The sequence below is a fragment of the Centroberyx affinis genome, unplaced genomic scaffold, assembly GCF_046629955.1.
Source record: "Centroberyx affinis isolate AG114_WGS23_722 - 3 ecotype Tasmania unplaced genomic scaffold, CSIRO-AGI_Caff_v1 ptg003710l_1, whole genome shotgun sequence".
Classification (NCBI taxonomy): domain Eukaryota; kingdom Metazoa; phylum Chordata; class Actinopteri; order Beryciformes; family Berycidae; genus Centroberyx; species Centroberyx affinis.
Genome location: NW_027281600.1, coordinates 57,992 through 81,731, shown reverse-complemented (window position 1 = coordinate 81,731; position 23,740 = coordinate 57,992). Strand labels below are relative to the sequence as shown.

Genomic DNA, 23,740 nt, shown 5'->3' with positions numbered 1-23,740 from the left:
GTGTAAGATTACACTTTTGCTTTTGACAAAGGCTGATATCCCTCAGCCCCCCCCCCCCCCTTCCAGGCTCAATGTGACAGTAAAGCACTAGTCTGTGTAATTTCCCTACAGGTGCCCCAACGGCTAAGATGACGTCAGTGTTTAAAAGCCCCTTCCTCCAGTACGGTGTCATTTGCTGAGGTAGACAGTTCTCCGTGTTTAAGAGATTAACCCCCCCCCTCCCCGACCCCAGCTTGAGAAAACCCATACATCAGATAGTAAACCGCGTAGTTAATAGGTTTGTTTATCATGGAACTGTAAAGCTTGTCTAGCCTCGCTGATGTTAATGAAACGCCCGGGCTGCCGCGTCGTTTGCAGTCTTTGTGCGAGACAGAGGGAGACAGACAGAGGGACAGAGAGAGAGAGAGACTACAGCTGTTCTATTGAATCTGGATCGAAAAATCATGAAGCTGGAGCTCTGACTCATCAGTTCTGTGATGCTCCGGCTCCACAGCTCATATGATGCCAGCCAGCATGTCATCAATAGGGTGGGGAGGAGAGGAGAGGAGAGGAGAGAGGAAAGGAAAGGAGAGGAGAGGGATTGGAGGAGGGTAGAGACAGAGAGGAGACAGACCAAGACCTTATAAACCCAGCCATTACCCATCTTTTTTTTAATCAAATTCTGGTGCAGTAAATGCTCACTAATGTGCAATTCTGTTGTCAAATAAACTAACAAATTAGATTGAAATAGAGACTAAAAGATAGTTTGGAGAAGGGAGAGGGGGAGTGAGACAGAAAGATGGGCGAGGAGGAAACATATAGGTGAGGGATGAGGAGACGTCGAGAGAGAGAGGAGAGGAAAGGAGAAAGGATACATAGGAGGGGGGAGGAGAGGTGTATCTGGATGGGGGAGTAGATGAGTTTAGAGGACGGATGCTGAGGGGAGATAGAGGAGAGAGTCGGGGGGGGGGGGGGGCAGAGATGCAGTGCTCTGTTTCCTGGGGGGATGGTGTTAATTGTAATGTTAGAATGTGGACAAGGACAGTGCTGATGTTCATAATCAGACCATGGCATATCATGGAAATTCTTCATCAATCACTTAATGATAGGTTGTTGTTAATGGTTTATTTTATGATAAATTAGTGTAGACTTTTTTTGATAATCTTTTTTTCTGTGACAAAACAGTTTAGGGGCAAATATTTAATTTTAAATGTAATCCACAAAAGAATAAATAACGTGATAGCCGGTTGCGCTGGGCATGAAATTGGGGAAATACCCTTTAAGATCAGTATTCAGAGGTTGTCACTGTAAGCGCAGTTTTGCCCCGTCACTTAGTGCACCCTGAGCCAATAGAGAGGCACAGAAAGCTGTGATTCAGGGTAACCGTCCTGCTATTGGCTGGAGCTGTAAGGGGGCAGGGCCTTGCCAGAGGCTGGTGGGCAGGAAGGGGCCGGCTTTGGTGGAGGGGGGGGTGGCTGGAAGTGTTTCAGCCAGATAGTTGGAGTAGACACTCTTCTGCTTCCTGCCTGCCTGCCTGCCTGCCTCGCTCGCTCTGTGGCAGTGAGAGAGAGAGAGAGAGAGAGAGAGAGAGAAAATCCCTGTCTAGGCATGGACCTCCGGCTGCAGCACTCGGCAGCTCGCGAGGAATGACAACAGTTCACATGGTCATTAACTCTAGTCGCTGAGGCCGAAGGGAGAGCTGTACTATAGCGCAGCGCCACAGAAGCACCGGGTGCCTCCTGTGTTCGGGACAGTAGAGAGAGAGAGAGGCGCACAGCAGAGCTACGGGACTCGCTGAAACGAGGTGGGGAAGAACCGTCATATTGGTTGCCTTTTTTTTTAAGACTTTTTTTTTTCAGGAGTTTGCTGCAGTGTGCTGCATACCAGTCTGGGTGGGGAGGGAGGAGAGAGGGAATGTTTTATCTGTGTGAGAGAAAGAGTGAGAGACTGGAAAAGGGAAATGGGAGAGAAGGGGAAGAAAATAGAGAGAGAATGGGAGAAATTGCACAAGAGCATTGGGAGCTTGGAGCCACGCAGTAACTACCCTTACTGCAGTTCCCAGTGCTGTAATGGACTTTCTCTTTCGACTCCTGAGGGAGAGACATTATCACAGCAGTCGACTCGCCCCTTCCTCAGTGCCATAGCAAATGTTTGGGTCTCTTTTTGCCACATGGGCTACATATTTTTCACTCCCTAGAGAAAGACTTGTCGTCTGGTGTGTCACTGCCTGCTTTGTGTGGTTCTCACAAAGTTTTTTCCTTGTAAATCTCGGTGCGCAAATTTTCCAAATAACGGGCTAGCTACAGGCTAATGTTGTTATACAGAACAGGCGCTGATGTTTTGACACCCTTCATATATGTGGACACGAATAGCTGATGGCCTCAATTAGCTGGGACTTAACAGTTTTAATAAGGCCCACATCATAATTAACCTTTTGAGTTAGATGCTGGCATGGTTGACATGTCCCCAGCTTTCCGCTGTCCATCTAGATTTAGCTTTCAGCTGGACACTGGGCCTGGTGTGGCGGCCAGGCGGCGGGCATCGCCTGCGTGGAAAAGGCCAGAGTGGTGTCATGCGTCTGGTCGAGGACTCAAGGGAAGTGGGTGTTTTCTGAAATGGGAGATCAGTTCAGCCCTTCCTGTTGGGGAAAAAAAAGAATGGGATAAGTCTCAGACAAGCACCAAGTCCTTAATGCAAGGCCCTGTGAACCAGAGACTCCCTTGCTCCATATTGATTCTCATGCAAATTGTACCTTGACATGGTATTAAAAGGATTTAGTGCTTGGTAGGTTTTTCAGACCTCTTCTGCATGATAGAAGTAGTCTGATCACTCTGTGCCACGAGGGTGAGTTTGCTGAATCATTCAGCTCCCACGTTGTCAAGTACTGTAATTGGAAAGCTTAAGTTTGCCATTTGTTTGCTGTGTTTCACATAGACTAATGATTTAATGTTTAAGAGTTTTGCCCTAGCCTGGTATTTTTATGCTTTATTTTAGGTTTTATAATGGTGTCAATGGAACTTTAAAAACAAAGATCAGTAGTGCTGAAATTGAAATCAGAATAAGTCTGCTTTTGACAATTTCCACACTGAACTTTTACCATAAGTAAGCCTGGATATCCGGTTAATCATCATGTTTATCTGAACAGCAGAATTCACCTCTGGCTGCCAACTATAATTAGCTGATGACTTGTCTGAGTCCTATGCCTAAGCAGGGAGTGGACAACAATGCTTGCGCAGGAAAATGTCCATTTACTGAGTGCAGGGGTTGATGTCAGGCCCAGATGCTGTCACTCGCCTGTCTCCACTGAGGTGCTTGGAAAAAACACCTAATCAAATATTAGAGGAAAAGATAGACAGCCCATTCTATATAATTACGAAACAGGCATATGATCATGTCAGGAAAGCCCAATCCCATAGCATGAGCCTGGCCATTTGGGTCAATGTGGTTTAGCTAAGGCTATTATGATATGGGGCACACCTATCTGCTGACTCTGTGAAATGCTTCTTGTGTCGCCTCCTCACAGTAGCTTAGCCCTGCTATAGCCTCTGCTTAGCTCCCTCACTCACTTGGCCTTATCGCTAATGGTATTTGATGATATTGCACTCAAGGAGCCGTAGCTTATGCCAAAGACAATTTCATAAGCATCATAGCTTCCATATTATTAAATACGAATTAGGCTGCAGGGTATAGCCCTGCTCTGATCCTCTCTGGAAGATGCAAGGGAACATTTAGAAAGTGAACAAGCTAGTGTGGTCACACTGAAGGCTAGGTTATGTTCTTAGGGTTGGATAACATTTTGATAAAACCTGGACTATTAGGTCCACTGATTTTCCATTACCAGCTGGAAACAGAAAATTTTCCATTTTCCCCTTTACAATGAAGCCCTCTCTTCAGAGCCTTGAAAAACATAGCCCACTTGTTCCTCTCGGCCATGCAAATGACCATAGAACTGTAGATTGCCAGCATAAAATGGTAATAAATGGAAATGCATTCAAACAGTTACCCTATTCATTTGCTTGTCTGTCACAGCCATTTGTATTTCTACTTTATTTCACTGGCAACACCTGGCTGGTGCCACAGTAAACGTGGTCACAAGGCTTACCACCAATGGAAACGAGGTAGCTTATCTGCTCTGCTGAACAAATACGAGCAGCTAAGAGAAACTGCACGGCCAGAGCGCAGAGATACCAGACTAATGGGTTACATACGTGGTATTCAGAGGTCAAGCCAATGACTTTCACTCGAGACGCCCCAGTCCCGCTGACTCTCATTCAATTAAGCAGACTGACCAAGATAATGCCCCAGCCAGCTGGCCTTAGTAAGCGTCAGTAATCCATAAAGTCTAGTACTGTGGTGCTTTTCTTTACATCGTTGCCCTGCTTTATCAGGTCACTCTGTCTGTCCACTCTCTGTCCTGAGAAAATAGAAGAGGCCAAACCAGTTTAGATCAGGAACTAAACTAAAATAGGATAAACACTGCAGCCCCAGCTTTGGCTTTCTAGGTTTCATTTCATATGTGGTCCTGTATAGCTCAATACTTATAGAATAACACTGCCAGAGTTAAGGATTTAGTTGCCGATGGGGACACCCACACTAAACATCCATGCACCCAGGGTATTGTGGGATAAAAAAGTATCCATTAAATTGCATATGTTATGATGCATTCCATTAATATCATTAGGCCCTGAAACTCAACATTTAAGCTAATAATAGTGTAAGTCTAAAGATTAGGGCTAGAATACATCCTGAAATCCTGCCAGTGTGTGTGTATCTATGCAGAGGTGTTTCTGGATACGAGTGTCAGTTTATTAGAAAAGTCCTTCACTCAGTTTAATAGAATCTTGTTGGCCCTGTTTGTTTCTGCATGCAGTCAGGTATATTTATTTCTGTGGAATGCTGCACTCCAACACGTAATGTTTTGTTCCTGGAAGGACCCGGTGCTGCAGAGCCAGAGTCTGGCACAGCCATGAGGGCATACAGGAGGGCTAATCTGTGCCGGTCATAACATAGGGTGTTGTGTGGTCCCTTCCTACCTGCCTACCATCTGTCCCTCCCTCCCTTCATATCAAGAGCATTGCCCTGGAAGGGTGACTGCTAAGATCAGCACAAACGAAGCCAAGCTCTATAGACGTGTAATGCACTAGCATAAGCTAAGCTAGCCTAACCCAAGCTAGCCTAACCCAGGCCAAGCTCTATGGAGCCATACTGTCCAAGGATAAACTAACCTAGACTAAACCAAGACAGTATGTACTGCCTCTGACCTCAGCAAGTTTTTTTCCCGTGCAGCCATTATTGTAAACTGCAGTTTTCACGTAGGATGTCTTTGGGTGTCTTATGGTCCTAGAATGGGATGTTGTTATATGACAGAGGTAACAGTGTTACCCACAGGATAGCAGTTGACTTGTCAGTGGCACCTGGGGGGGATTCAGGGGGTGGAGAGAGGCTCAGAATGTCTTCTTTGCTAAAGAGAGGCTAGCATCAGCTAACTTGCTATTGCAACATCAGCTGACCTTTATACACCGACCTGATTATCACTAGTTTTTTGAGGCAAATATAACATATAGGAAATGATTGAGATTGAAGCTTGAGTGAGCACCGACTGCTTTACCAGTACCATGCACTACATCATACGTGCAATGAATTATATTATGGTTTGTAGTTCACTCGCATGCATTCAGTTTTTAAAAGCAGTTTGTTTTTTGGAAAACTATATCGATCAGAAATACCAGGTTTCAATCCCAGTGCATCATGGCACCCAAAATAAGTATAAAACAAAAATGTACTTGGACAGCAGTAATTTACCTTCTAACCCAAACATTCTATGGGAACACACTGAGTAACGTGATCAGTTTCCTGCCTGCTTTTTATCTCACCATCACTCACATGAGGGCCATGATGGGGGCTATGAAGCTTTTGATCTTCTATCCTCACCATTTGTTTTGAATATCTTTCATGACAAACATTTTTTTGAATGTGGCCTAGGGAGGGCCTGAGAGCTTTTCAAACAACCCCTACCAACCCGTATCCACACAGTTAGCCTACGCTGTTTTATAAAAATTGCAGTAAACCTGCACTGTTACCTGTCTGATCCCTGTGGTTCCCCAACCCTTGCAGTACAACTTGCTCAATCATTTGAGGCCAAGTCATTTCACAGGAATGGCACCCTTTTCCTTTCCCACACTCTGATAAAGTAGGCTAGCTCGACCACAGACTTCTTACAGCTTCTAAAAATAAGAAGGGATTAATTGTGAAAGGTCAGATCTGACATGATTCTTACCTGACTGTCTCTTCTGCAGCGATTGACTCTCTCCCTGGGGAGATAGTGTGAAATTAAATCCTGCCTTGGAGAGTGGAGCCTGGGCGTCAGTACGATTGGGTGAGGCAGCTTCTCATCTCATTTCACATGATCAGCAGTAAAGTGGGACAATATGATTAGTTAGACAATGGTCTGGCTTCATAGGCTTGGAACAATGTAGGCTTGGTGAGTGATTTCAAGGGGAAACATCTTTCTACCGCTAGTAGTAGTCCAGGGAAAATCTACCTGTCTATGTGACCCAACACGAAAAACAGGCACATGTATATGGTATATTATAGGGGTCAATAAATAATATTTAAAATGGTATATTGCATAGTAGGACTACATTTATAATTTTGTTTATGAATTATTGAATCAAATACAATTTGATCAAACTTTTTCTGATGTAAAATGTGTGAGCCTGGATTCATGGTGTTTGGTGATGTTTATTTTGATTCGCCATTCCTTTGATTGTCTCCCTTTGTAAAGTTTTTTTAAGACCTGATGCAAAAATCCACTTTAAATTGAAATAAACTTGAAAATTCAATGCAGGCGGCGTAAATATCCCTTGTATGAAAAAAGTATAGGCTAGTTGGAATGCTGTTTCAGCTGTAGCTTAGGCTGACCTTAAAAGTACTGTCAGCCAACGGGACATGATCAAAGACTGAGGAAGATATTTAGGTTTACGTTCTCAGGCAGGACTACAATGCTAAACATAGCCCAAATCTGATAAGATTTGAATGAATGCACACCTGAGTGACAGCTGTCTATGGGTTCCTGTCTATGAAGAGAACTCATGAAAGGATTTCTTTCTTTTACAGTAGTGGAGACGGTTTGAGAACAAGTCTCAGCTTGCCTTCATTAACACTAAGTGAAGCTTGTCATAAGTCTTTAGAGTTTGTTTAAGCTATTGTTTCTCATGGATTCTAAACCCTTTCTTGGTCTAGATCTATGTGAAGTGCAGTGGAGGACTGGGGTAGTCTTGTTTGTTGGTAGCGATGGCCTTGTCTGTGTCCCATAGATAGGTCTAAGTTTATATGTTTTAAACAGTGGAGGGGAATCTTTTAACCAGCAGCTGTAGGTTTTTACAACCCTTCTCCTTCTCCTCCCTCACTCTGCTGTCCCCACCCCCCCCTTTTCCCGCCCCCAGTTAGCAGAAAAATATTTCCAGATGTGCCAAGAAAAGAGCTCCCTACGCAGTAGTCGGTCAATAATGGATTCCGTACGTCCAAGCTAAAGGCCACTTCCTCAGATTGTTGCTCCACTAATTGTCCCCTTCTTTACCTAGACAACAGCCAGACACGGATACCAGTGCCCTTCAACAGGATGAGGCAAGGCGCACATACACACACATTCTCACCATGAATGTAAATTGACTGGCTGCTGTCAATGAGCCGGTGTCTAATTTGGACGGTGGGAGACCAACGAGTGTTGCGGGGCACCGGGCAGCGTCATAATCGTGTCTGGCACTGGCATATGCATCTGTCTCGGTCCCTCTCTAGCTGCTGGACGGCTGCCCGGAATAGTGCTGCGCTGCGCGGTTTTCTATTGGCTGCACCGTCCCGCCGTGCATGGCTCTACAGGGTGGGTTGGACCCTGGGGCTTTTTTCTATCTCTGCTCTGGCTCGCTGCTCTCGTCCGCTGTCTCATAGCACAGAGGCTGTTGCCATTCACCGCTTTGTATGCAGCGTGCCCGAGAGCCAGAGGGCTTGTAGTCACCCGCACAATGGCACACAGGCAATGATTGGGGGACTTAAACCCAAGTGGCTTCTGAATAACCTCACAACTGCCTTTTCTCTGGCTCATCAGGCCTGTACCCTTTTGAGGCAGCACCCCTCTGGGGCAGTCTAAGAGATGTACACAAATTCAGATTGACACGCATACACAAACACTGTTAACGCCTGTTGAAGCCTGTTAGATAAATTGTTGCCCATCATATTTAGCAAGCTGTTTTCTCACTCTGAAAATAACCTCTCTCTGTCTGTCTGTTTCTCTGTTTCTCTTTCTGTCTCTCTCTCTTTCCCACTTCAGATCACTGACAGAAAGTGCCTTGTCAGACAACACCCCTACTTGAAGATCCCTGGGCGTTTCTGCAGAGCTCCAGACTTTCCCCTCCGCAACTTTGACAGGAGATCGCTCAGCAACAGACACCCCTGACCCCCGGGTTTGTCTTTACCTCGGTGTGAGGAAAGCCCAAGTGTAGAACTGCTGCACTGCTGGCCAAGGTGCCAAAGCTCGTTGAGAGTAGGTACCGAGGACATTTAACAATAGAAAACCACCAACTTCGTGTTGTCCTGAACTGTGCCATCGCACCTCAAAATAGCGCCACTTTGTTCCCCACCACCCACCCTTGCACAGCTATCATCAGTCAAAGAAAGGACATTTTGGGGACATCGATACAACCAGCAGAGCTTGTCTCCGAGCATGCCCCCTCTGCCTTGTCAGAGGTCTGCACCTGAGACTAACTGATTGATGAACAACAAGCTCTTTGACTGACAGACCCCACGACAGCGGCGCAGTCCCATGCTTCGGCCACAGGGGCTTTGCCAGTCCATTACCACCACTCTGCAGTCCGCAAGGGCAAACCTCGTCCACTGACCCGAGGCAGATCATTTTTAGCTACATGTTCCATCAGTTTTAGTTGTCGTGTCGTTTTCCTTTTTTTTTTTTTTACTGGAACACGCTGAAACGCTCCTCAGAGGATCGCCTCCTCCTTAAACCAAGTGGCTCCGCTCCACCCCGGCCCCACAGCCAGCGCTGCTGACATGGCTCTAAACATCGCTTCGATACGGGACACAAAATGGCTGACCCTGGAAGTGTGCCGGCAGTTTCAGAGGGGGACTTGTTCACGCAGTGACGAGGAATGCAAATTTGCCCACCCGCCGAAAAGCTGCCAGGTGGAGAACGGGAGGGTGATCGCCTGTTTCGACTCACTAAAGGTGAGGATTGCTGACTACAGTAGGTGACTACTGTGTAATGTTGGGAGTTTATAAAGTTTGATTTTATTTTCATCTATTCTACATCATCCTATTTCACTTGTGCCAATGTTTTTTTTTTGTATTGCAGCCCAAAGTATTAGATACAAATAGATTATAATATCTTCTTCCTCCCAAACCTTTTGTTGTCATGAAAGCCTGGCTTACACGTGTTGTGCTTAAGTCATCATGGTTTCTTTTCCTTTAAAATAGTTTGTCTCTCTATACAGTATCTTGTGGACTTGCCAAATGACGTAAAGCTAATACAAATAATCAGTTTACATCTCTGCAGTACCGACAAAGCGTCTGACGTAAAATGTTACAGCCTTGTGGTTCCTAATGGTCGGTGGGTGTAGGTTGTCTGCTCAAATTAGCATGTGTGTCAGGTCTCCATGCCGCGCTGCAGTTACCAGACCAGCCTGACCTATGAAGCTAAAGGCCAAAGAGGTCTCCTGTCATGTTCAGTGTCACCAAAGATGTGTGTGTGTGCTGTGTGCGCACACGTACGCGCGTGTGTGTTTGTTTTTTTATACGGTAAGCTCTAATGTTACCATGCCATGTCCATCATCTATACTCACGGGCGAACATCTGAACGCCTTAAGTCGTTCCAAGGCTTCTATTCCTGGGTGCATGTCAGCTGCCACACAGAAGCAGCAAACAACAACAAAAACAGCTACAGCTTGTTTTGTCACGTTTAGTTTTCAGAGATCCAAGGAGTGGTGCATGTATTACAAGATGTGGTAAAGACACTTTGTTGTACACTGCAATCTGGCATCTCAGTTCCTTTTGGATTGATTTGTCTTTATTGAATACATGTGGCTGATTTGATAATCCACTAGTGGCCATAAAACTATGTTGGACTAGTATCATCTTGAATAAAGGCCCATAGTTTATTGTGCTTTACCCTTCATATCAGGAGTTATGTCGCTGTTATTTTGGTTATATGCTCAATAAGCTTTTTATTGTGGTGTTTGCTTTTTCATAGTGGTAAAATATCTCAAATTAGCTTAAGACTCAGATACTTTGAAAGTCTATCCAATTATAACAAGGTCACTTCACACAAGCCCCCACACGCTGCAAATGAGACGACTGCAACGAAGAGCACCCCATTATTTTCAAAGCTGTGTGAACAAAAAAAAACACAGCTGTGACAATGATAAATAGCCAAAGAAACTAGAGCAGAACACTGTAGCTGTGAAGAGTTTGGCTTTTTTCTTAAGTATGAACTATAGTAGCATTTCAAATATATAGCAGCGCAGTGCGTTGAGAGTGTATTACACCTTTTTCAAGGTCGTGTGTGAGGTCAAAGACAAAAGATAGACTAGTTTCACATTGTGCCACAACCTATTGACTTAATACCAGGTTCTTACCGTCCTGGGAAGCCTGCCAAAATCATTGAATGAGTTGGAAAATGGTGGTTTGTAGGCCTTGAAAAGTTATTGAAAATTATAAATACCGAGAATTTTTTATAAATGTCGTGGAATTTTTGTAACCAGTCAAAATTTTAATGTTAAGCTTGGCTGCTTGCAGATCTACCTTTTGAAGGAAATTAACTCAAATAACTTAACTAACTTAAATAACTTAAAAACAAACTCATTTAAGTTTAAAGTCAAGCGAGTTCTATATACAAGAGTTATTGAACAAAAAAGAAAGGACTATTTGAACATGGAAATCATGGAATTATGATTTTAGATTATTAGATATAATGTGTAGATATCTAGTTGATATCAGTAAATAAACCAAACTGAGGTAGCTCCATTTTTCAACATGTTACTGCATTATAACTTCAATGTAGTGTTCACGCAACTCCCCCATCCAGTAAATACATTGAACAACCGTATGCATATTGTATGCAAACTATGGCCGTCATCGAGTCATGACCCTCTCCTTCCTGAAATGCATGGCACTCTGCCCACACCAGCTCTGCTCTCTGAATTCAGCTCCACCACTTTCACCTTTAGTACTGTTAGCTTAAAAGCCATTAAGGTCTTTGGAGTGTTGGAAAGCCCACTTCATTACATGTATCGCCTGGTTGCTCGTGGTCATTTATTTATTTGACCTGCTTAAAATGAGACATATTTACGGGGCTCTCAGCTGTTTTCTTGGCGAGGACTTAGTTCATGGTAAGCCTCGTTGAGTTATTGCTCGGCAATCAGCCATTGAGTGACGCTTTTTCCCAGCTGCCAGCCTATGTCAGATCCTGTGACGGCTTAATGACCAAACAGCTGACTCCAATCGGGATCGATTTGTTATTGCGCCACGCAAGGGAAGGCCTGACATTCATCCACTGCCCATTAGGGATGTTAATGATTAATCGATGATCGATTAATCACCATTAACAATTTGATCGATCAGGCATATATTAATCGAAAATGTACGTTATGTACTATTTCTCATTTTTTTCGGAAATGATTTACCGCCACAAGGGCGCAATTTAACTTTCACTGCCTATACAGAGGAAGAAGAAAGCCAAGCAAGCGGGCGGAAGCATTACACCAAGCATTCATGTTCATTCGTGTTCATTGTAAACATTGTAATACAAAGTTGAAATACAGCACCTCTACAAGCACAATGAAAGAGAATGCATTCCCCCGGCTGGCAAAGTTGGCGCAACACTATTTGTGCCTCCCGACCCGGGACAGCTGTTCCCCCGGAGCGTGTGTTTCAGGATGGACTGTCACCAGGCTGCGCACTGGACTCATCCCTGACCGCGTAGATACGCTCTTATTCTTAAATAAACTAGTAGATTGTCGTGCCATTGTTTCCAATACATAAACTGTGGCAGCACCACAATATCGGCACGGCCGGCACAAAATAAAGTTAATCAATGTATAGAAATTGATCTAAATCGCTCTGTAATGCGTCTAATGTGCGCATCACGTCATGTCTGTCATTTGGCGATGCAGTAGCTCTGTACTCAACCTGACAGTCCGTCTCCCATTCTGAAAGCGTTCGTAAAAAAATATAAAATTCCACAATTTCTCAGAACTTGCATGTGCTGTAACGGTAAAGAGTAACTTGAACTTTTCAATCGGACAATTCTAACGCTGCTCAACACTCAGAAAGTTAACATGAGTGCTGTGCAGAGACTTCATTGCATATTCCACCAGTTGGGTTTCGTTGGACACAATGTAAAGACAATTTAAAGTAATGAACCCTAAAGAAAGTACATGTTCAGCCTGTGGGAAACACTGACGTCCGTTGTCGGGGGTCCCGAGTCTTTTGAATTATACTTGGTTGAATAACTTGTTGAGTAGGCCTAAAGACAGATGTAAAACACGCATTTTGTATTTTGTATTTTCTGTCAAAAGCTATTTTTTACATCATGATTAATCAATTAATTGGTCATTAACGTGACCGACGATCGATTAAGGAAATTTCTGAAAATTTGCGTCCCTACTGCCCATTACATGATTTTGCTGTTCCTTGAAAACTCAGATCAGTCATCCCTGTCATTTAGACTATCCTCACTAACTCCTCTGAAAAACAGTGGATACAGGACAAACAACCCCTGTACCTTGAGTGAACAGAGTAACATTATAAGGAATCGCCTGCACTTGCAGTGTGCATGCAATTAAAAGGGAGTTGCTGCTTCTAAACCCCTTTGGAGTGCAGTGTGTTTTGTCATAGAGATCGAGGGAGTGTCTCCCTGCCCCACAGTCCCTCAGAAGCAGCTGTGCTGCCTAGAAGATCTGGTAAAGGGGATGTGTGTGTCTGTGTGTGTGTGTGTGTATAGAGAGAGAGAAATTTTTTCTGCATGGCTCCTATTTCTTTACCTAATATTATACCTATCACACAATAGCATCCTAGAGACACAGGAATATTTGTTACATCTATTGTCTGGGTGTTGTGGCTTTGACCCTTGCACTCTTTACTATTAGTGGCTTGTAATATTAACCATCTAGGAATTTAAGCTTATCCTGTCGCTCTCATTGTAGGTTTTTGTGGGTAAGACCATCAGCTAAATGCCTAAATTGTAAAATGTATATGGCTAGTCAGATCTCTGTCTCTATTGCTCTCTCTCTCTCTCTCTCTCTCTCTCTCTCTCTCTCTCTCTCTCTCTCTCTCTCTCTCTCTCTCTCTCTCTCTCTCTCTCTCTCTCTCTCCCCCTCTTTCTCCATACAGCCCAGTGACAGAATGAGAATACAGGATTCTCTGTACTTTAACTCACCCCCTCTCTCACAAAGACTTTCCTCGTGATGGCTAAGAGAATGAATGCTTTATTATGCATTAGGAAATGTGTCTCGCTCCACGCCGGGCTGATTTCCACCCCATTACGCCCGTATCGTCTTCCTGGGTCTTCTCACCTGATAGGGTTATCACGCCAGGGCTGTGTGCTGCCAGGCGTGACTTGGCCAACGATCAGAAGGGTCCTTTTCACAAACATTTGAGAGGTAAGGCTCAGGAGAGGAATAGAGTAGGAGGCGTAACTGTGTTGTCACACATGTCAGACAACGGTAGGCAACCACACCAGCACCCTGTGGGTTTTGACCACAGTGGCCATGGCTCTTTAAAATTGTATCTTTCATCTTTGCACCAGCTGAGGTATTTTGATTTAACTGATAAACTTGATCCAAAGTTTAAGAAACCTTACAATAAGGTGTGCTCTTGCAGCGCCGAGCAGAGCCAGAGAATGATTTGTGACTTCATTACTGGCACCCTGATTCACCGAGGGTTTGGGCTGCATAACATTTATAAAAAAGTAATGACTTTTAGATGAGTCGATGCAAATTATGGATAGCTCTAACTGACCAGCACTTTGCGATGTCATCTCCCACAACACAGGTGGTCTACTTCAAAATGTAAAACACTTCACACAGTGTCATCAGTTTGACTATTCAGAATGGCTGCTGTCATTGCTCCTATACTCACCATCATCACCAACATGCCAGGCAAATAATATCTACCACCCCTTCTATGATTCAGCTCTTTATTCCACTCCTTTTAAAAAAAGACAATGGTTGAAGTGTTAGGTATATTTTGTGCTGGGCACAAATGAAATATGAAAGAATAATCCAATTCTTGCTTCTGTGTGTGCGTCCCTCCTTATTGAAGAGACCCAGAGAACAACCAAGCCTTTCAGATTTGTCTTTGTGTAAGGCTGCAGCAGCCAGGCAGGGCGGTCACCAGACCAGAGGGCTCACCATGGGCCAAGGCCGAGACAGGGGCAAGGACGGGGTGGGGGGGGTGGGGGGTGGGGGGAGTGCGGTATGGGAGCAGCCGAGCAGAGGCCACTGGAGCAGCTCAGATAAACAGTCATCTGTGGAAGAGTAGTGACCTGCGGAGGCAACGGCGGCCGAAACGCCTGGCTTTGCATTTTCCGTTGGTGCGCTTTGCATTGGACGACTGACGATGAGGAATCATTGCTGTCACTGCTTTGTCTGCTGCTCCTTCCTCTATCGTAAAGCATGCAGCATCCTGACTCTGCCACGCTGCTCTCAGCATTTCTATAGCGTTCTATAACGTCTAGGGGATTATTTCTTGTCCCCCAGCTCTCCACTGTGGGCTTTAGAATAAAGTCTGTCTACACTACATTTGTCGTCTCTCAAAATAGGAGAAGCCGCTTTATCTCTCTCCAACTAAAGCTGCATCTCACACTGGGTTGGCAGACATTAGATGGCCAACCAGGTATCATTCACTTTCATTGAGAGACAACATGAAAATGTATCTTTTGAATCAGGAAAGTTGCATGCAGACTAGCTAAAACTGTACAGCCGAACAGGTTTGGTAGAATGTGCCAGGCTTTTTTTAATTGGCCAATCAAAATGCAGATAGTTTCCAGTTGTATAAGCAGCACAGAAACATTTTAATACCCGCAGAGATTATTTAAACATGATGAGGAGATACATCACATAGTGGATAAACAAATGAAGGACAAGATAAAGCCATAGGGTTAAGGTAGCGTAGCAAAATGGCATTGGCACAAAGCTCTCAACGAACAGCTCCAGTTCTGTGAGCGCACTTGTCGTGATAGTTGAGTTATCTCCATAAAAATAGACAACACTAGCTGGAACTATCACATATCATGAAGAAGTTTATAATTTAGGAACAAGAGGTAAAATCAGGCAGAATGGATTCTGAATCTCTGTGTCTGAACGAGATATAAGTAGCATTCTTGAGTGAGTCTAAGTCCAAGTGAAACCTATATATTTTTTTGGGCCATCACCAGACTGAACAGTCGTTCCCCTTCAACTCTCCCATGATTCACTGCAGATGTACATAGATAATGAATGTGAGCAGCAATGCATTTCCAACAGCGTCGCAGCTGATGTCAGCTGGTCGGAGCTCTTTCCTTTAAGCTCTTTGATACTTGTTGCGCTGTTACCATGGAAACCATCACATGGTAAGGGTGTCTGTGTGTGTGTGTGTGAGTGAGTGTGTGTGTGGTGGGGGTGTGTGTGTCTGTTGGGGGGGGGGGCTTTAGGGAATGAGTGAGGTTATCTGTCTTAATGGAATAAATGCAATCACACCAGTCATGTGATGATGTCACACTGGCCATGCCTCTCACAGTAGCCTTTTGTTGATGTTTATTTCTCTGCTTTTCCAGCTCTTTCTCTTTAGTGCTCTGTCTCCACCTCTGTTCGTGCTGACTGTGTTGTTTCTTCCCACTGCAGTAGAGACCATTTACATTCACAGTGTTGGAGTCAATGAAGGTTCTTGACTACCTGTCACTCTACAAATGTGACATGTTCTTCTAGCTTTCACTCGATAGTCTCTCACCTGTAAACAACACATACCAGAAACATTTCTAAAAAAAACCCAAAACAATTAAAGCAAAAGCAGGAGGGGTAAAACAAAAACCCCTTTTGAATAGTTTTTGAATAGATTAATTCCTATACTTCAAAAATTACATTTCACATAGAAATCCTTCAGAATATGTTTATATATGTTTATGTGTTTTAGAATATACAAACATTGGCCACAAAATGTATTTTTTCATGTAGAAAACAACAATCATTTGAAGTATGTCTTGGCAAAACATTGTTCCTATGTGCTGCTGACATATATTTGCAAGTATATCTCAAAATATATTTCAATTTTTGTGTATTTTGAAGTGAATCATTACTCTGAACATTTTCTGAAGTATTTGTGAGAGTTTTCTGTGTAGGTTATGAGTTGCTTTTTTTTTTTTTTTTGCAAAACATAAGGGGCTGAAGCCTTTACACAGAAGATCAGAGGTTTGATAATGTGCTGTTTAGTTTTTCTCCCCCGCTTGTTGTGACCAGTCAGATTTTACCAGGTGACCTCCACGCCTGAGTGAGCTTCAATAACGGTCTGGGTGTTGGGGGGGTAGTTCGGTGCATCCTGGCACTATCATGTTTCGTCAAGTTGGAGTTGTCAAAAAGAAAGTGGTAAAGCCGAAGAAACAATAGTAGGCGCTTTCAGGTGTGCGCAGTGTTTTCTCATTTCTATCACAGACTCGGCCCGGCCCCCCTGGGGGTAAAGTGCCCTGGTTTTCCTTCACTCGGTAAGAACATCTTAATCCGGACTCTGTTTCAAAAGAGCATAAGTGTTTTTTGGGGGCGTGAGATGGCTGAAAGGAAACACGGAAACGAAGAAGCGAGGGAACAAGGAAAGAAATGAAGGAAGGTGTTAATTTGCCCAGAGAATAATGGAAGGCAAGGGAACAAGTGAATCGAGCGAGAGAGTAAGGAAATGGAGGAGGGAGCAAGGGGGCTTTCCTGTCTGCCAGTGACAGGTCCAGCCAGGCAGGGAACCGGGGCAAGATTTTTAAACCAATTATCAAAGATTGTTATTAAGATTCAGTGGGAAAGTGCCTCCGACCTCGCAGAGTTTAGTCTGTCACCCCATGGCAACCAGTCCAGACAGAAACCAGACAGCGGAACTCAGAGCTTCACAGACACCAAAAACACTTTTTTTTTTTAAGTTTAGAGATTTCTCCTGACTTAACTCTAACTTCCCACTTCTGGGCTTATTGCATTTGCATTTGATCTTCAGGAAGCTTCAGTGAACATGAACTTTACGTCCGTGGCCTCACCCCCCCCCCCCCCCCCCCCCCCCCCTTGTTTTAAAAGATGGGCTCGGCTGCATTCCTCAGCGTAATCCTTTCGAACTGGGCCACACCCTGGGCAGAGAAAACATGTGGAGGGGAATGTATGCAGCGCAGCGGCTGCCGGTGTTCCCCCGGGGTCATTCACAGACACAATGAGGCACTGACTTGAGCTTAACATGTGTCTGCGTCCGAGGGCGGCGCGCTTTGATGAGCTCCGAGGAGACCCCCGCCGCCACCATTCCTTCGCTGGGCCTCCTCGGACGCAGACACATGCACGCACTCTCCCTGTCTTCCCAGTTCAAACCATGCCAGATTTCATTTGATCCACGTGATTTCACCCCGACCCCCCCCTCGCACCCGGAGTCTAGCCGATTTGTGAAAAAAATGCGAGAGATAGGGAAAGATAAGCAAGAGAGGAGGAGGAGGAGGTCAGATCAACTCACAGGTTTAGTCTTATGACCCAGGCCCAGTTAGTCATCAGTCAGTTATATCTATGGCTTGGTTCACTTGGAAAAAAAATTGATACTGATACCAAACAGTGTTTTTATGGGGGATATTTTGTGTGAATGGATGCTTTTTAACTTGTTTTTTCATAAAAACAAAGTAATTTGCCTCTACAAATAAATACATGTCAAAATATTTCCTTAGAAAATGTTTATATGCAGCAGTTACCATCTCTTAATGTAATCCAGTAAACTACCTGGGATTCAGTCAGTGTCGTGACAGGGCGGCAGAAGGAGTTAATTACCAATGCTGATGAGCCCATGGCTTTGTTTACAGCACACCAGTCTGACATCATGACTTGAAATAGATACACATAAGCCATTTAGATAGTTCTTGTGTACAGTTAACTAGCTAGCTTCTCTTTAAGGCTGTTGCCATTACATGTTTTTACTTCTTCTTATTCTTACCATGTTGACAGTGGAGATAGCCAGGCATGAGGTGTTTTGGTTTAGAGACAATGTAAAAGCATATAGTTTGAATGAGAATATATGATTTAATGTGTACCCTGCTAGCATGTTGTTTAACACTTAGCAGGTCAGCTTCCATACATTTACATGGAAAGAATAGAAAGATCATGAAATAAGAACACAGCCTCTTATCTGGCAACAGCTTTGCATTTTAACTTAGTAGCAACATTAGCAAAACTCCTTTTGGGAGGAAAAAGAACAGTTTGTAGAACCTGGGTCACATGTAAACATCACTGACCCAAGCTTAACCTTTGTTTACAGCTCAGTGTAAATTTCCCCATGCATAGCTCCATACAAAAAGGAGCCACTTAACAAGAGAGCACATCTTCTAGGTTGGGGTGTTAAGGGTTAGAATAGAATAGAATAGAATAGGACAGAATGGATTACAATTGAATAGAAAAGAACATAGTAGAATTTAATTGAATGATGGCATTTTCCATTTCCGGTGACACTCAATCGCCATTCATTCCAGTGAAACTACTGTTTTCCTACTTTTTTCCATCTTCCTGTGATATAACATTCTCATCTCAGTGTTTTCACTTTGTGAATGATGACTTCATTGGGAATAAATCTTTATATATCAACGTTTTTCCACTCTTAGATGTATTGCACTGTGCTGCTGTTGATCAGAGAAGTTGATACAGTACATGTTAGCATTTTAATTGGGCCATTGGTCTGACCCACATCTGTGTGTGTGTGTGTGTGTGTGTGTGTGTGTGTGTGTGTGTGTGTGTGTGTGTGTGAGAAAGAGAGAGAGAGTCTGCTATGGTGTCCACAGTGCAGTGTCCCCCTCTGGGTCTTGCTGCAGAACTGGAAGTAGCCAACTGTAGCCACTATTCTTAGAATAGCTCAGAAAATACAGTAATACAGTATGTATCATTCTTTCTTAGGAGAGCAGGCATCCAACTAGTTCAGCTACTGTTGAGCTGCACTTGAGCAAGGCACCTAACCTCTAGTTGCTCCAGCAGAGCAGCTCAGTAGAACAGTAGAAGACTGTGGTTCAGTAGAACAGTAGAAGACTGTGGTTCAATACAACAGTAGACTGGTTGCACAGTGCAGCTCCCAGGTGTGGATGTAACGAAGACAGGTTCGGTATCACAGACATTAAAAGACATCTGCTCTGCGTTGTAATCAGCACCTCTGTTTTCAATAAAGGCCTGCAGCCTGGAAAAAGTATCTAACTCCTCGCTTTTGTGAAATAACAAAATCTGTGGTGTATGCTTCATAGCAGATTTCCCCATATATTGATAATATTTTGGCAGCCTGCCCAGGTAAATTAACAGCCGACCAAGTCAATTTTTGTTTTAGGTTTATTTCGGTTGCTTTGATGCACTAAGCTGGCATTCAAACCTGGAGTTTCTTGTCAATGTAGTTTACAAACATCAAATATGCCGCTGCTCCTTCGAGTCGCACTGTGTCTGTCATAAACTGAATAGAAAAGTAAAGTTGGAGACATAGCTTACATCACGTGTTGAGTAGGAAACCCATTTGTTATTAGCTGTATGATATATTTATTTGACAAAATTAGTTATAAACAGATTAGTGAGAGTGTTAGAGTATAATTCAGATTTTCATACTTCTACTGGCTATGCCAGTGATATGGTTATTGTTCAGTGGTTTATCAAGTAGACTTTAGTGTTTGCTTGCACTGATAATGTGATTAATAGTGTTTGGAGTTATGTTTTGGAAGAAATCTTGTCCTCTAGCAATTGGAATTTCAAGGACACTTCAGCAGGCTGATAGGGGGCTTGAACCCGGACCGGTCTACCTACTCACTACCACCCTGCGAATGCTAGGCAGTCGTTGTTAGGCCCGAGTTCCAGTTTTAAACTTGAATTCCATCCCCATACATCTTCTCTGTAAAATGTAAACTATACAGTAGGGCTTACATGTCAGATGGAGTAGTAGGTGCTTATCACCCAATGAGCTGCCTGCAATGTGACGTGAGACTCAGCACTGAAAATCTGCCCATCTGCTGTACCAATGTCTCACCTGGTCCCAATCCACCCACTACCTCTGACTCATCCTCTCTCTCTCTCTCTCTTCCCTTATCTCTCTCTCTCTCTCTCCCCCACAGTGCTGTTAAACTAGATTAACTGTGTTTTTTTCTCTATAAAAAATAGCAACCTAAAATCAGTGCCGCAGAATCAATGCCATCCTCACATTTGATGATTTCTAAGCCAGCTGGACTTGAACCCCCTTACTACTGCAGTAGCCATTGCTGTTGTGAGCACATCTGCAGTAAAGCTGAAGGCATATCTATGGAGAGTCAGGCAAGAGGCTTGCTGCGTGCTTGACCTTTAGTATCGGTCTCATTAATTATTGATAGTTAGCCTCATCATCACACATCAGATCTATCTCAGCGAGATAGACTCAGGCTCTCCTATTCTCATTTCTACTCAGGCTAGCATTTTTTTTACTCTCCTTTTTTCAGTCTGCCTTACATGATTTCTCTTGAAAATCTATGCCACACTTGGAAAATTAATCACTTAGCCCTGGTGTTTTTTTCCCTGGCAAAGCCAATGATGCCTTGTACTGGTACTGTACAGTATGTTCATTGTATAGACTGTAGCATATGCAGTTTGCTGTAGCCCATATTAAATATCCAAAACAATCATTGGTCAGAAAATATGTTGCCTAGGCTTCTTTTATTTCTCTTCTGGTTACAAAATGGGCAGACTTACAAGTCGGTTTAAAGACGTGGATCTAAGGAAGCTAAAGATGCTCCACAACCCCCCACCCTATCATGCACACACACACACACAGACACACACACACACACACATACACACACACATACACACACACACACACACACACACACCTAGGGAGCTGCAAACAGTTAGACAGACAGGCACAGCTGGCTCCCAGGGGCCAGTCTTTATAATGAGACAGAGATCTTCTTAATTGGCTCCACCTAATGAGGCGACAGAAATCCAACCTTTAGGGGCCCTGCACCGGAATCGGTTCCCCTCCACTTTTTTGTCTGAATGACATCCTGTTGGTCTGCATCAAACAGACTGTTCTGAACCTGACCTAGCATGGCATCCCATGCAAAGATGTGTCAGTATTGAGGTTGTATAACAGCTCATTGTAGCCTGCATATTGGTGTGTCAGTATAAAAATGAAGGAATGAGGAATAACTGGTTGGATTGTTAGTGATTGACGTGTGCCCGTCCTCTAAAAAACATTTAAAGTGAATTACAGTGGAATTGGCCCCGTCTGAACTTTCTCATTTTCTGAGAAATTTCCTTGTTTTGACTCATATCCTAGTCAGGCTTGACAAGTGGCAGTGATGGACTGCACAGTAAACGTGGAACATGCCATAATTTACTGTGCAACGCTCTCTATGCCGTCTGCTGTGCTGCAGATATTCATGAGCAAAGCCAAGACCACCAGCTCAAAAATAGCACTTCCATTTAATGAGCTGGTGTTTTCTTTCTTGCACACTAACCTTTCATTTTACACCCTCACCATACATGTAAAGAAGAGCCAATCACACTTGGACTTCCATAAATTCAGTTTGGGCACCTCATTGCATATGGTGACAATACACAGAGCGATAAAGCTGATGTTGGGGTGTGTCCGTGGTCTCACTTAAACAACTGTTTGATCATACAAAACTGTATTGCTGTTGCAGTCAATGCCACAAAGTTACAGAAGATAATTTATTCATGGCCAATGTCTAACGTTCCTCGGAAACATCAGACTTAATAGGCTAGACTGTGGCTGCTCCAAATTGGGATAATTTGATAGAGCTCGCCTGGATGAAAGTCTTGGAGTCAGTGTAAGTGACTCTCGTCTCAGTATATGAAAGGCTTACAACTCTCTAGTCAGAGGGAGAACTGGGTAATGTTGTAAATGTTTTGATACCAATACCAGCTCTGCTAATTCAAACTTGAAGAGATACTTTTTTTGATGCCTCTTTTCGACATGCCATCTGCGTCTCTAAATAGAATCTCTTTAGACCTCTTTCAGTTGAGTTCCTCAGTACAAATCCCCGCAAACAAGAATAAAACTTGACTTCTGTTGTTAAGAATACAACATTTCAAAGCTTTTCAGTACCTTTTAATACCGTTTGATCTGTATGGTAATCTATACGTGCCTAGTAGGTATTGTTTTTCAATACCCAGTCCAAGTCAGAGTTATTATTTGTATCACACCCTTCCCCCTTTCCCCAGCCACACAGGGTGGCCATGCCATAGAGGTCATCTTTAGGTCAAGGCTGCAGATCTGTGCCTCTGTGTGTGTGTGGGTGTGCATGCATGCGTGTGTGTGTTTGTGTGTGTGTTTGGGCCGACAGGGGGGCCATGCAAAGTTCATGGACGAAAGTGAGATGGCCAATTTCACACCCAGCAGATGCCTGCACCAGTGACCCACGGCGACAGGTGGGGGACACTAATTGGCAGCGCACACCGTTACAGAGTTGGGTGAACCCATGGTGGGCGAAGGAATGAGGGAGAGAGAGGAGGATGAGAGGGAAAGAGAAGTGGGACCAGTGGGGGGCATAAATTGGCAACACACTTGCTGTTGCACACCATTAAAGCATCCATGCTAGGATGAGCTTTGGATTTAATGATTGTATGGCTCAGGCAAAGACAGCAGTGACAGCAATGATTGTTTTCCCTGTGATTTTATTTTTTTGGCATTTGTAAAAAAAAAACACAACAAAAAAGACATTTCATGGTTGATAAATAAACAAATTAATTTCCATTTTACAGTTAAAACCGGCCAGGACACAGACCGCCTCAGCCTATAGGTCAGGCTTAGACTGCATTCTGCCTTAGACTCAGGCAAATATTGCCTCTGAACAACCAGTCTCACACCTCCGTTCTGTTTTTCCTTACATAGTCCTGACTTGTATCCAGCCAGCTAGTCGCTCGCTTTTGGCCTCATTTGCTCCATGAAGCCCTAGCCTGGCTTTGAGAAAACGAGAGATGAGAGGAGGGTAATGAGATGGACAGGTGGTGGGTGGTGTGGTCAACGTGTTTGTTTACCTCCGTCCAGTGATTTTAAGAGTGTTTTAAGTGTTTGAGTCATCATACCCTGGCTTATTTATCTCATCTCTTTGACCAAAGGGCACTTATTACTCAAACCCAAGTGTTGGCACTCTTTCAGCTCTCTCTACCTCAAGAGGACTGGCTTTTTTTTTTTTTTGTCTCTGAACGCCCTCAGAGTCTCTTCAGCCCCGCAGGAGAAAACCTCCTCAGAGGCCTCATCATCACAACCAAAAAACAACATGTGGATCCAGCCAAGGGTGCCCCGTATTTCCCCTTTGGTTGTGTGTATACCCAAAAGGACTTGCACAAGCCACTGTCTAAAAAAAAAACTACACTTCTGCACTGAGTAACTGAGCTAGCTAGTTGCTCTGCAGTTTGAATTATAAAACAAAACCAGTAATCTCCAAACTGAGGAGAGTAGACAGCCATACAACAGCGTAGCATTGGGGGGATGGCGCTGGAAATTTGTCTGCCCCTATCTGCTGAGTGTGTTAGAAAGGGGCTTT

At 43.9% G+C, this 23,740-nt stretch overlaps 1 protein-coding gene across 5 annotated transcripts in view; it reads left to right on the top strand.

Moving 5' to 3' along the window:
* The first annotated feature begins 1,549 nt into the window (after window positions 1-1,549).
* LOC139662115 (muscleblind-like protein 2a) overlaps window positions 1,550-23,740 on the top strand; it is a 53,995-nt gene continuing 31,804 nt past the window's right edge. For all 5 annotated transcript variants that reach the window (XM_071540717.1, XM_071540715.1, XM_071540716.1 and 2 more), the window contains exons 1-2: window positions 1,550-1,783; window positions 8,306-9,213. In XM_071540717.1, coding sequence (XP_071396818.1) covers window positions 9,040-9,213 — 174 coding nt within the window. In that variant the 5' untranslated portion in view covers window positions 1,550-1,783; window positions 8,306-9,039. The remainder of the gene's footprint in view (window positions 1,784-8,305; window positions 9,214-23,740) is intronic.